The 13,585-nt window shown below is 40.5% G+C and overlaps 1 protein-coding gene across 3 annotated transcripts in view; it reads right to left on the reverse strand.

Moving 5' to 3' along the window:
* Positions 1–13,141, reverse strand: part of CTNND2 (catenin delta 2) — a 931,128-nt gene extending 917,987 nt beyond the window's left edge. For 2 of the 3 annotated variants that reach the window (XM_065546099.2, XM_045394725.3), the window contains exon 1: positions 12,518–13,141. Coding sequence is in view for 2 of the 3 variants with exons in the window: in XM_045394725.3 (XP_045250660.2) it covers positions 12,518–12,554 (37 nt within the window). In the remaining variant the exon portion in view is untranslated. The remainder of the gene's footprint in view (positions 1–12,517) is intronic. The other variant, XM_045394719.3, reaches the window with a different exon arrangement.
* Positions 13,142–13,585: the final 444 nt, after the last annotated feature.

A 13,585-nucleotide genomic window follows, 5' to 3' on the forward strand; every position in this document is an offset into this window, starting at 1 on the left:
TATAAAACAGCTCAAAGAGCTTCATATTATCCATCAGGAATTATCATTCATTTAGGGAATAATTCAATACCAAAGTTCCAAAATCTGCCACCAGAGGTTGGCCTTCCTTGACACTGGGTACCTTGCTGGTTTCATCCTGTGGTCTCTGTTATGGATTGAATGTTTGCGTCTTCTCCCCACCCACCACCAAAGTAATATGATGCAGCCCTAGCCCCCGTTGTGATGGCATTTGGAAATGAGGCCTTTGGAAGGTAATTAGTGTTAGATTAGGTGATGGGGATGGGGTCCTCACGAAGGGATCAGTAGCTTTCTAAGAAAACAGATGAGAGTTCTACAAAATGCCATGTGAGGAAAGAGCAGGAAGGCGGCCATCTGCACGTCAGGAGGAGAGCCCTCACCTGGAATCGAAGCTGCCAGCATCTTGATCGTAGACATTCCTGTCTCTAAAACTGTGAGAAATAAATGTTGCTTAAGCCACACAATTTGTGGTACTAGGGCAGCCTGAGCCAACTGTGACGGTCTTGGAAAAATTTGGTGGAATCCCTCCAAAGACAGGATGCACTATCACTTGACATTGGACAAGTTTTCCTGAACTTCTGAGATGAAAGGGGATATAGTATGTTAATAAATTTGGAAATATTTGTGCCCTTAGGAAATATTTATGCCCTTCCATGTGGTACTCAATTATCCACTCAGTGCTACAGCCCAGTCTGTGAATCTGTTGTCAAAACGTTCTACCATCTTCTCCTGGTGATTCATGAACAGCTTCACAAATTCTTCTGACATCATAATATTCTCTATAACATCACACATCTGCACATCAGAAAACCTGACATCTTACATTGTGTCTATATTTTTAAGCCTAGTATGCACACGCAGCTTGTTGATGATGGCAAACTTTTCCACATGCCACTGGTTTCATGCAAAGAGTATAGCACCACATGCTGATATTAGATGACTAGCCTACCTTATTTGTCTTCTCAGTGCCTTCTAATCAATGTACGAACAGTCCTACATTTCTCCAAATAACCAGAAAGCTCTATCTTCAAAGCTATGCTGACAGTAAACCTGTAAGTAACAATGCTCTACTAATAGGAAAACTATTCAGCAGAAAAACTGAAATCACTTCTGTAATAGTAACAATTTAACATAAGTCCTGGGTATACATATTGAAAATTAATAAGCTACAGCAAAGAAGAAATATCTTCCCTCATAATCCACAAAGCAATTTGCTTTAAAGAATAAAAAGAAAAAGGAAAGGCAATGGACAACAAACACAACTGTGTAAGCATCAAAGACCTTGAGAGAAACTGCAAAAAAAAAAAAAAAAAAGAAAAAAAAAAAGAAAAAAAAAATCTTTGGAGTTAGATAGCACTTTCTTTCTAAAAAAGAATTCACATAGCCACCAAATCCCAGCCCACCACATCTCAATTAGCTAAAATGATAAATAACTGTAAGGAACAGCATGTATATTTAAAATCAGATGAATATCACCTAAGGATATTCCAAGAGTCAGTGAACACGACGAAATCTACTACTGGTCCAAAAATCTGTTACATTGCTTTCAAAATTCTTATCCTCCCTTTCAAGAGATAAAATATGAGAAAGCACTTGTAAAGACTAACATGCTATAAAATTCTACGGAATAACTTTGCTTATATTTCCTCCCACACTCTGTTCAACTTAAGACAGCACTTTATCCAGCCCTGTCACCAGCTCTCCCACTTGCTGCTCTGCACCGCCTGCCATTCTGTAGGTCTGACTGCACTATTGTAAAATGCACGATTTATCAGGCCACAAGGAAGCCATATAAACTCATATTAATTCTATGTAAACATAAAGTATTTACGTTTACTACTGAAAGATCTTGAATCCTAGTAGCAATTAATGCATTTTAAGAGAATCGGCACATGGAGAAAGGGAAGGATTTCAGAGATGTGATGGAATTAAGGCTGCACAGCCATCTCAGTTGGAAATCTATGTTTGAAAAGGATAGAAATAGCTACCCTTAAACTAGAAAAATACCATTCCGAGAGGGACAGATTATGTGGCGTTGGAGGTATATACATCCAGAGCTTGCTGCTGGCTACTATTTATAACTTCGTGTTTCTTTTAAAATTAAATTTGTCTAGTTTGTTGAATGAATGCATAAATCAATAAACAGTGGACTTGCCCATTATAATAGTTCTGTTTCCAAAACGTTTAAGCTACCTTGCACCTTCCCACTTCTTGAAATTCCTGCACTTATCAGGTGTTACCAAACTCCTAGCTCCTATCTCATGAGAACATCCTCAGCCTTCCACATCCATCGCCTATATTTGCAGAGGAAGAAGGATGATGCCTGAACATTAATTTCCTCCAGCCATCATTTTGGTTCTATCATCTGACACTCTGCTTCTTTCCTATGTCCACAAGTACAAGCTAAGTACACTCCATGAGTCCCCTCAACTGCGGCAACAGGAATTATGGTGTCACGGTACAATTTATCACACAACCTGTGCTAAACTGCTGAAAGAAGACTTTTGATTTATAAGGAAAGGAGGTCATATCTGAAATTGCTATAGGCAGTCAGCAAAACGAAGATTGGCATCCCCTCTCAAGTACCTAAAACTCTGTAACTCACTAAGTAACATACTCATGGAGGAATGTTTAACTTGACTTCTTTACTTCCTTCGAAAGTTTTGGGAATCGAGAATAAATTAGATTTCTGTAACTTACACATGATTTCTTCCTATTGGCAGGCTAGAGTTAGAGCGATAAGAATTCTGTGCAATTTTGTTCAAAGTATTTAAGGAAATATGCTCAAAAAATGGAAGCCAACTATGGTTCACACTTCTAAAACTGTTCTGATAAAGCCTCACAGGTGCCAGACTCGGCAGTCCACCAACACAGAAAGTAATATTCTGGAGACATTTCTACAGACTTCACTCTTGAGGGACAATAGGGCTTCATTCAACTCCCATCTTTAAGCAGCAAATATGTGTGCCACAAGAAAAAAACACAAGAAACTTTTTGGGCCAATTTTGTATAACTTACAATATTTGAAGCAGTATGAAGAAATAACAAGAATTACTTCTACAGAAGGATAAAGGAGAATTCTTCCTTTAGGCAATACCCAGTAGCATGAAATGTAGCAATATCTTTACAGCCATTATGGAAGTGGGCATTTTATAACGATATTAGTAATGAAATTCAGAGATTTAGTTTTACAGGCAAGAAAATCTTTTGACTCGAACTCTTACCCCCACCATTACTGTATTTTTGAAGTGCATCAAAAGTTCCAGAGAATATATTTTATACTTAAATGTTCGTTATGATTAAGCTTCGCAAAGCATTTTCACCTAAATTATCACAGCACATTCACCAAAGCCCTGTGAGTTGTTATCCCAATGAACACATGACAAAATAGGCAAAGATGCGAAGTCATAAGAGAAGGCAAGTGCCGAGCAAGATTTAGATCCCAGAACTTTGCATCCTAAGGCAGTGGTCCCTCCAGGGTGCTGCAGTGTCTGCTACCCAAAACCAACCCAGAGCAAGCAAAGAAACCTTGGTTCAGGAACCATTTTTGCCCCAAATGATTAACTGATTCTTTGTTACGTGCCTACTACTATCCGATGATTTGTGGATCAATTATTTTAAAAGACAGATTACCAGTATGGAGTGGGGCTGGGGAGAAGCATGGTCCTATGTGACCAGAGAGAAGGCGTGTGTGCCTGGGAGCAGGGGGAGAAGGTAAAAAATCCTGTGTTTGCCTAAAAACACTGTACTGACTCTTCCCAAGGAACTTGAACTTGAGAAGTGAGGCATCCCTGAAGAATACACAGTAAACTGCCAGAACCACACACAAAGCACTTGCACCCATGAGCCCCAGACTGCCACAAACATCTTGCCTTTTCACACAGTGGTCCTGGAGTCTGTGCAGGTGTGTAACTATGCCTCGTCTGGGAAAAGCAAAGGCCAGAATTACAGAAAAGCATCTGGCATCTGTATTATTTCACAGCGCAAAGAGCTAGTGTGTGTTATAATAGTGAATACACCACATACTCTGCTATGTATTTTAAGTCCATGGTCTCTTAGTTCACCCTCACAACAACCTGAAGATACAGGAATTATTGTTTCCCCTGTGTTAACAATGACACTTAGTGGTAAAATATCCACTCACTAAGAAAATGATAAAGTTGGGATATGAACTCAGTCAGTTGGGGTACAGCTTTGAAGCTATTTTCTCAACCATTTGCTCCACTGCTGTATTTACTACTGAGACACATGAAATCAGCAAGCAGTAAAATGTTTCCTCAAAGAAGAACTCCTGTAGGACAAGTAAATAAGTTTAACTTCAAGCTTTAGAATTATGCTCCCAAAATAGGAACAAATAAAATGATATATAAAAGCTGTTAAGACATGACAAAGAGTGACATAATTACTATAGACAAGCAATATAAATAAATTTTTAAAACGGAACATAAATTGAGAAATGTGTATAAGATATAAAAAGATAATTCACAAAAAATTAGATGTGGACAAAATTATAAAATATTTAACCTCAGAAATATTAATAGAGAAGCTAATGAATTAGAGGAAAACACAATAATTCCCCTATGTAACTGGAAGTTTTTTTTTCTCATTACAACACCCAATGTTGTTGAAATCACGGGAAAATTGGCACACGCCTGCGTTGCTGAGAGAAATATAAATTATACAATCTTTCTGGAAGACAAATGAACAACATATATCAACAACCTTGAAAACATCCATTTCTAGGAAGTAATCTAGAGTAAATAATCTGATGATGACTATTTAGTTATTAGGATCTTAATTATAGCATTAAATATAACTACCAAAAATGAAAATGTCATCAATCTCCAAAACAGACTGATGTAAGTAAATAATGTTACATAAAGCTATGGGGAAAAAAAAACAGTAAAAATGCTAATTATATGAGATGTTAATAGGTAACTAAACAGAATATGAAAAATTTTTTCTAAACTTAAAAATGTGTATCGCCTGACATTTCTGCTAAAAATATAGTCATTTTTGGGGCTTGCAACCATGCATGAATTTTAACTTCTTTTAATCATTTCTGTATTTTTGAATTTTCAATGAGCATGCATTACTTTTGAAAACAAACAAATCTCAAATTTAAAGGAGAGAAAACATAAGTATGGATGAACAAAATCTGTGTAATCTACATTCCATGATGAATGACTTTTGTTAACTTTAAGTCATGCATTCAGCTAATTAATGAACTTCACCCCAAAATAAATATATACTATTCTTTTCGAGAATGGAAAGGCATGCTTTTCTTCTGCATAATGCTATATATATATATAAAACTATAATATATTTAGTGGAAAAGTAATATATAAAGAATACGACTCTTGAAACCCTGACATAAACACTGTGTTCTCACATTTTTGAGTGGGTATATGTGCTGGGTATCACATTCAATATAGTTATTTGCCTTATCTTCTTAGCTTTAGTATTATGAACAGTTCTCATATAATTAGCTACTCTGAAAATGTAATTCATAACTGCATATTTCTTTGGCTAGAGGTGCCATAATATATATATGCACCTGCTATGAATTTAACATTACCGTTTTTCAACCCAAGTTAAGCAACACGAATAATCCAATTCAGATGCTACAAGCCCCAGCCTTTCTGCATCAACCTTCCATGTCCTGCGTTAATGAGATAATTTTTATTGTCTCTGAGACTTTTTATATAACACCTCTCTGTCTTTCTGGAGGATTCCTCTTCCTCCTTATTCAGTTTCTCCATGACCCCAAGAACAAGGCTCCACACCAGTGAAGATTTTGTTCGAGATGAGAGATTGAACTGTGGCTCTTTTACATTTGGAGCTACCAAAAAGGTTGCTCTTTCTGGAAATTACATTATTCTATACTGTTGAAGGTAAAGACTGCTATATTACTCTAATATTTGAAAGTCCAAATAAACTATGTGATAGAGAATAAAATTTATTTTTAAAAGTGAGCATTTTTAGGTTGAGTAGTTATGCTTAGAGTCAAATCATATCTATTTAGAAATGCAATCTTTCTCTTCTTTCTTTACTGTGTCCATGATTCCTCCTATTAGTTGCAAAACATCAAACAGCCACTAAAATCTAATCATTTACACTGAGGTAAAAAAAAAAAAAAAAAAAAGCTGTGAATAATAGCTAGCCTGGATCACTTATATATGGTTTGGGAAGTCAGATTTTGACATCGTCTTTTTTGTGTCTAATACTCACCACTTACAGAGTGATCCAATTATTGGCAGTTAAAGAATAACATGAGAAATAGGGGAAGAATGTCAAGGGTAAGTTATTTTAAAGTTGGCTATACATAAATCTGCTGAATTTCATGGACCATACTTGTTGTAAATCAACCAGGGCATTAGACACTACCTTGATAATTCTTGATGTGGTGTCAAAATACCATGAAATATTTAAAGAGCTCAACTACCAAGCAAAGCACTGTGAAAGCTACTATATCCAGAATTCTATCAACTAGAATTCTTTATAAACCATGCCAATGGGGAACACTTCTTCTCTATTCTGCTATTTCCTTTCAGGCGAAGGGAACTTAATTAATGTAACACTGCTGGCCTCTCTCCAGCTTTTCACTTTCTCTGCCTCTGAAGAATAAAGGAGCAGCTTGCCTTGCTTCTTCTCTCTTCCTCTGGAGATCATCTTCCCTGCAGAGAGCAAGGCTTGGTTCTGCCAGCTCAGAAAAAGCTCTGTCCCTGTGGGGAGGGAGGAGGGAAAGAAGGCCGACGACCTGGGATGTCATTCAACTGCCACATCAAGCTATGTCTAATCAAAACTGATGTTTTTGTCCATGGCAGTCACTTACTTATCTTTTTCCCTTCCAATATCCCAACTTGCTCAGATGGGGAGTGGGGAGGAGGAGAGCTAGATATTTATTTGATTCCTTAAGGACACCAACAACCCACATTCCTGCATATTTTATAACTCTTAAAATAAATATATACCTTTCTGTGCTTTATGTTATTGCATATTTAAATGCAAAGAGATAATACAATAAAGTATTTTTACATTATAAGGAGGTTCCTAAACCAAAAGAACGAACTGCATAAAACATGCACAAAATGCAGTTTTCTTTATACATATCTACTGGACAAAATTTCTAATGACAGTTGCGATAATCACATGTGTCAAACCAAAAATGTTACCAATGAGAAAACTCTGGTCTTTACCTAGGCAAGAGAAGTGTATTTTCTAATATCAAAGATCAAATTAATTGTTCCCCCATCATCTACTGTTATAAAGTAAACATCCTATTCAGTAACATTTCTGTATCATTCAAAACTTGTAGAAATGTTACATATATTTATTTAACCAAATATAATTGGCTCACCTGCTTACTTTTATCCAAAAACAAACCAACCAACCAGTAAGGTCTTTTATCGTAACATGTATTTTGCTCTGGTAACTTATAATTGGCAGTTCCCAACACATAACATTGAATACAAATAACTACATTTATTGTCAAAATGTTTTTGAGTGAAGATAAATTTGTCCCCCGTTATACAGGTCACATTCTGAAACAAATTCCAAGATACACTGAATTGTGATTATCCTAAAAATTACGTTGCTGAAGATCACAGTTCTAAATCAAGCCCCTCTGGGTTTGATCAGCCCAAGGACCTGGGCATCTTCAAACCTGGAAGAACTGGGCACTTTTTTGTCTTCACTGCAGCTCTTAAGAGTGAAACGAAAGCGAAAATGACCATCTATTTTCAAAGAGGTACCAATTCACACACTTTTAATTTCTCTTCAAGCACTTGAGTTTAATTGGGGAGGGGGTCTTCCCTTTATGTAATACATTCACTGTTTGTTTCTTTTTTCTCTGTCATAATATGACATTATGATGAGATTCATGCTCTGTGGTTCTCAACAGAGCAGATGTGTAATATCAGACCTCACAGAGAGTGATGCTTATTAAACTGTCTATGACAGTCTTTGTACAACATTAATCTTTGTAGAAAATTTGATCTTAATCAGGTGACTAATATAACACTAATAGAGAATATCAAAGTTTTATAATTTCTACTAGATTAGAATCTTTTTTAATCATGGTGTTGGGAGACATAAGTTACTCCTCCTTTAGCTTAACTGTTATATACTTTAATATATAAAGGGCTGGTATGTTTCAGAACAGAAAGTTTAGCATATTATATATGCAAATCTGCATAATGAAGCAATATTACAATGGGGTAGGGGTAGGGAAATTATAGCCATTTAGTACCCTTTGTTAGAGAGGATGGTAACCTAGATAACCTATTTAATTATATATATATAAAATATTAGTACCTGTCTTAAAATGTATATATTGATTTCTTGTGTTTACATAAATGTTACCATTTACAAGCCACTTATCCATGCTCTTACTCACTTTATCCTCAAAGAAATCTTTTAAGATATTCTGTCTTATTGTACCCATTTTACAGCTGAAGAAACTGAGTTAACAACTGAGGATCACATAAATGGTGAGGGATACACAGCTAAGAAGAGATAGGGCTGGAATCCACCAAAAGCCAGTGCTCTCTCCACATCTCTGTACCCACCAGAAGGAGAATGCAAAACAGTATTATTACACTATGCAAACTTATTTTTCCAATAATTGTCATTTTAGATCACAAATATATTTCTAGAGAAATAGTTGGACTCTGACATACAACGTGTGTGTGTGTGTGTGTGTGTGTGTGTATGTAACTTTATTACAAAATAATGTAATATATAATATACAGGAAACTAATAAAATAAGTTTCAATATATGTAATTCATTTTGCAAGTCATGTGCCAAGAGAGGTGAAAATTTATCTAAGATGGAAGTTTCTAGGAAGCATTGTTTCACTTATTTAATGATTATTTCCAATTTGTCAAAAACGAATAGATACAGAGTACAACTTCGATATCCTAACATAGCTAAGCCACTTCCTACAAATCAATTAACCATGATTCAGAGCTTGGAATTGCACTTAACTGCTATGTGATCAAAAGATAAACAACTGGAGGTGTCATAACTGCAGATTTTTGTTATGAGTCTTAACATTTAATGGACTAAAAAGCACAGTATGATAAAATATTTCTGTGAGTTCCCTGTGTGGAGGTACTGTTTGTGACTATAACTGAGTTCATTAAACCCAACCAGTTTGTTAATCAGTAGGCTGGATTGGCAGACAATGTGATAGAAACTATTTACTGATGACAAGTTTAATATTTTATATTAATATAAAAAGCTGTTGCGTTGGCATATAATCAGATAACTTCAAGCTAGCAACAAGTATCATGAACTGTTCCCACTCAAATTAACTTTTCACACACCAGAAAGCTATCAAAGTACTGTGGACAGGAGAACACCTTCAGAAGATGAATGAGGAAAACCATCATGGAAGCCAACAATGAATTTGGCTTGGCGGTGTATTTCACTTGTAAATCACCCAGGAAAGAACCACACCTTCGGCTGAAGTACTGGACTTGAAAATGATTGGCAGTCCATGCTTCGTTTTTGTTCATTGCCTGAATTATGGCATCCAAGTTGACGTACTCCCAACTATGTTAAGTATTTTAAAAATAAAAACTCTGTTAGGAAGAGTAAGACTAGCATCAAGGATTTCCCTCTAAGGAAGTGAAAATAATGTTCACACAGAGAAAAAACAATGGGTGTTCCCATTTTCTGTGGCTAATCATAAAGAAAAAAACATTGGAAGTTCAAAATGTCACAGTTTCTATTTTAATTCAATTGACTCGTTACAACTGTATACACTAGTCCATACATAGTGTACTGACCTTATGGACAAATTACAATACATTATTTCATATGTAATTTTAATGTTTTCTTAAAGACAACCTGATGAAATTACTCTGAAAACCCCTTCAACAAGTCCACATAAATGTATACCACACAAAAAAGAAGTTTGGTAAGACAAAACGGAAAAGAGCAAGTTCTGTAACATTCTCTGCAAATGCACTGCATATTCAACTAAATACCAAAGTAATATTATATTTGAGAATATCATAACTTCATTTTTAATTTTACAAGCCATTATGAAAGCAATATTATCCTTAGATATTATTTAACAAAACTATAAATTGCATTTGCAAACTAATATTTGAATTTCATTTTTGTCTCTGATGAACAATTTCACCAGGAGAAAAAACTGGCTTGTATTCTATTGTGAAAGATGTAAAGTGGATAGAAATACTGTAATTTGACAGTGCATGACTTTTATTACAAACAATGAAAACATTAGTGACACCTATAATGATTGGGTTATACAACTACACAAACGTACACCAAATTAAATAACTCCTAAGACTATGACAATTTTATTAGAGCAACAACCTCATGTACTTACTACAATTGCCATTCAATCAGGTAATATCATTTGCAATCCACAATATAACATAAAACCCACATATACAGTACATGTAGTTTTTCTCATGCCCATCGGCCGCTCTGGGTGCATACACAGGCAAAGAGCAATACTAACTAGTCCTTTAAGAATCATGTTTAAGACTGAAACACTAGGCTCAAAACGAAAAAAGAAAAGGAAATGAGAAATGTATGCTACTTCATCTACTGCTTCTTTTTTGAAAGAAATTTTATATTAAAACAATGCAACGGGCACAACGGTGTGTTCAACGTGCTCTCGGAAAGTTCCCTGAATGTGAATAAGGTGAAACTAAGGCAATATTGCTAAAAACTAATCACAGTATTCAATTAACTTGAGCCATATAGACCTTGCCAGTCCTTCTGCAACACTGACTTGTGATGAGTATAATCAAAGGCCTCCCAAATTTCAACACTTAACTTGGAATGTAATCGTCTTCCTTCAAGCCCTGAGCCCTTGTAACCCACAGATCACTAACGATACCACTTAACATTTTCCCCCAACAACAGTAGGAACAGATTCTGCGTATGGCAACGATATGTTAATAAAAGACAGCTGAGGGCAGTTTAAAGCATCTAGTTCATATTTGAGGATACTCGCCCCTATATGTCACACTTCTCGTAGCACAAATCCCCAAAATAATGCACAGGTTCACCGCCATAACTTGATATGAGTCACAGCAAACACTTCTCCATGGGATTTTAGAAGTGGTGCAGCCCCGAAGCCCTGTCATTATGTAGGTGAACGACCAGCAGCTGAGACGAGCTGGACTCCCCTCGGTAGCTTCAGCCCCTGATGAAGTATGCACAATGAGATAACTCCCAGGGAGTTTCATCACCTCCCTATTTTCATGGAAGTCACTGCAGAAAATCCCAAGCCTCTTAAATATTGGTCACATAGTTCTTAAAAGTGAAAATTTACACCTGTCAGGCCTAATACTATGCTTATAACATTCTCTGTTTTCTAAATAAACGTATTTGCTTGAGCACAGTAAAAATACATCTTAATAACACCTTCCAGAGCTAAGGCGAACCAGAGAAGCTCAAATGAGGCACACAAGAAAAGAAAAAAACACCTTGGAACCACAACCTGCCCCGCTCGCTCTCATCTCCCACACCCTTCATACCCCCACGGTTACAGCAAAATACAACTTTGGGCATTCTGGAAGTAACTGTTCTTTGTGACACATACACACACAAACACACACCCCAAAAATTCCCAAGTCTGTTTTCCTACCACACACACCAGGAAGGCTGCATCACCTTTCTAGTGACTTAATTCTGAACGTAGAGGCTCAAACCTGCCGAGTGGCAATCGAAGAAAACACATTACACACCAGAATAAGATGAGGGTCGGGAAAAAAGAAAAAAGCAGCTTCGCTTTCAGCCATTAATTACGGATCACCCCAATTTCGCATCGCTTATCTCCCATACACACGCACAGCCTTCCAAACCTGGCTTTCAGGCAGCGCTTTCCACAGCCTGGCTGTCTATTGTCAGCAAGCAGAAGCCCCCGAAACCTGTGAAGCCGGCAGCAAAGGCTTGCTCGGAAGCCGCTAAATATAGACCAAGGGGGCTCTGGGTCTGGCAAGCCGCGGGAGCCTGAAGACATGGCCATGGACGCATATGACTAAGTCTTTCCATTTTGTTCTAGCCAAACATCGTAATGACATTGAACATAAGGGCAAAAGACTGGAGGGAAGTCCTCCCCACCCCCACCCCGTCTCCTCCCGTATATTAGGGACGTCATGAATGCACCGGGTATGTTCTCTGGGTGGCAGGGAGCAGCATTGTCGGTATTGCCCTAAATACGCTTCCTCCCGGGGAGATGGGTGGCAGGGAGGGGGAGCACGCAGGGCAGCCACTTGGTAACAGCTCCAAGAAAGGCACTAACCCCAGACCCCCTTCCAGGCACAGCGGCTTCCGAGGGGGACCTGGCGCGATAGCGGTCCTTCCCGAGGCAGGCAGGACCCCCGCAGCAGCCGCCGCCGCCCGCCCGCCGGCCGGGAGCCCAGGACCACCCCCACCGGCGGCAGGAGGAGGAGGACGGCGCCGGGAAGAGGCTCTGCCCGGCCCCGGCCGCCCAGCCCCGCAACTCACCCAACGGCGCGGCGCCCGGCGGCTTCCTCGCAAACATGCACCCGCCGCCGGCGACAGCTCCTCAGTCCGGGGAGAGGCGTACGCGGCGCCGCCCGGCTTCAGGGCAAGGTCCTGACCTTGCCCAACTGCAGCATCTTCCGCTTTTGTTGTCTGAGCGCGGCCGCGGGACAAGGGATGCTGGCGGGTGGCAGGGGCGAGCGCCGCGGGCGAGAGGCGGCTCCCGACGCGAGTGCGCGGCGCCCGGCCCGGCGGCCCCTCCGAGCGCGGCGAGCGCAGCGCCCCCTGCCCGGCTCCGCGGGCTCCGCGGGCTCCTGCGGGCTCCTCGGGACTCCGGGCGCCGCCGCCAGCCGGCCGGGCTGAGAGAGTAGCCGCCGCGCCCGCCGCTCCGCTCGGCCGGCTGTAGCTGCGGGCGCGAGCCTGGGGCCGCCGCGGCGCCAGGCGCCGAGCGCTCCCGAGCTGCGCCCCGCGCGCGGCCCGCGCCACCTGTGCCGCCGCCGCCGCCGAGGGCGAGGCTCCTCCCGCGGCGCGCGGCAGCCTCAGCCGCCACCTAAGCCTCGGCGGCCGGCCCGGGCGCCCGGCTAGTGAGGGAGCGTCCGCCCCGCCGCCGAAACCGGCCCCGGGTGCGGAGCATGCCCAGTGCCGCCGCGAGAGCGGCGCTTCGCCGCGCGCATTCCAGTTCTCCTGGTTTTCGCGGCAGCAGCGGCAGCCGCGGGAGAGAGGGGAGGAGGCCGCGGGTTGGGAGAGGGCCGAGCATCCTTGGGAACGCACGCCCTGGACCTGAGATGGTTGGATGCTCCGGAGCTAGGCGAAAGCTGGAAGGGACCTGGGAAGGGATGGAACCCCAGGTTAACACCGCTTTCCTCATTCACGTGCAAGGCGCTGACAGTTGACTCTGCTGGGGCAGATGTCAGCCTGTAACAAAGGGCCAGGGGTGCGAGGGGTCCTACAGTGGCTAGGTGGGTTGGGGAAGGGAGGCCGGCAGAAAGTGCTGCTGGGCGCAGGTGGATGCTCTTGCAGATCCTGTGATTGCAGAGCTAAAAAGGCACGACGTCCAGCAGAGAGGTCTTC

The sequence above is a fragment of the Macaca fascicularis genome, chromosome 6 (assembly GCF_037993035.2).
Source record: "Macaca fascicularis isolate 582-1 chromosome 6, T2T-MFA8v1.1".
Taxonomy (NCBI): domain Eukaryota; kingdom Metazoa; phylum Chordata; class Mammalia; order Primates; family Cercopithecidae; genus Macaca; species Macaca fascicularis.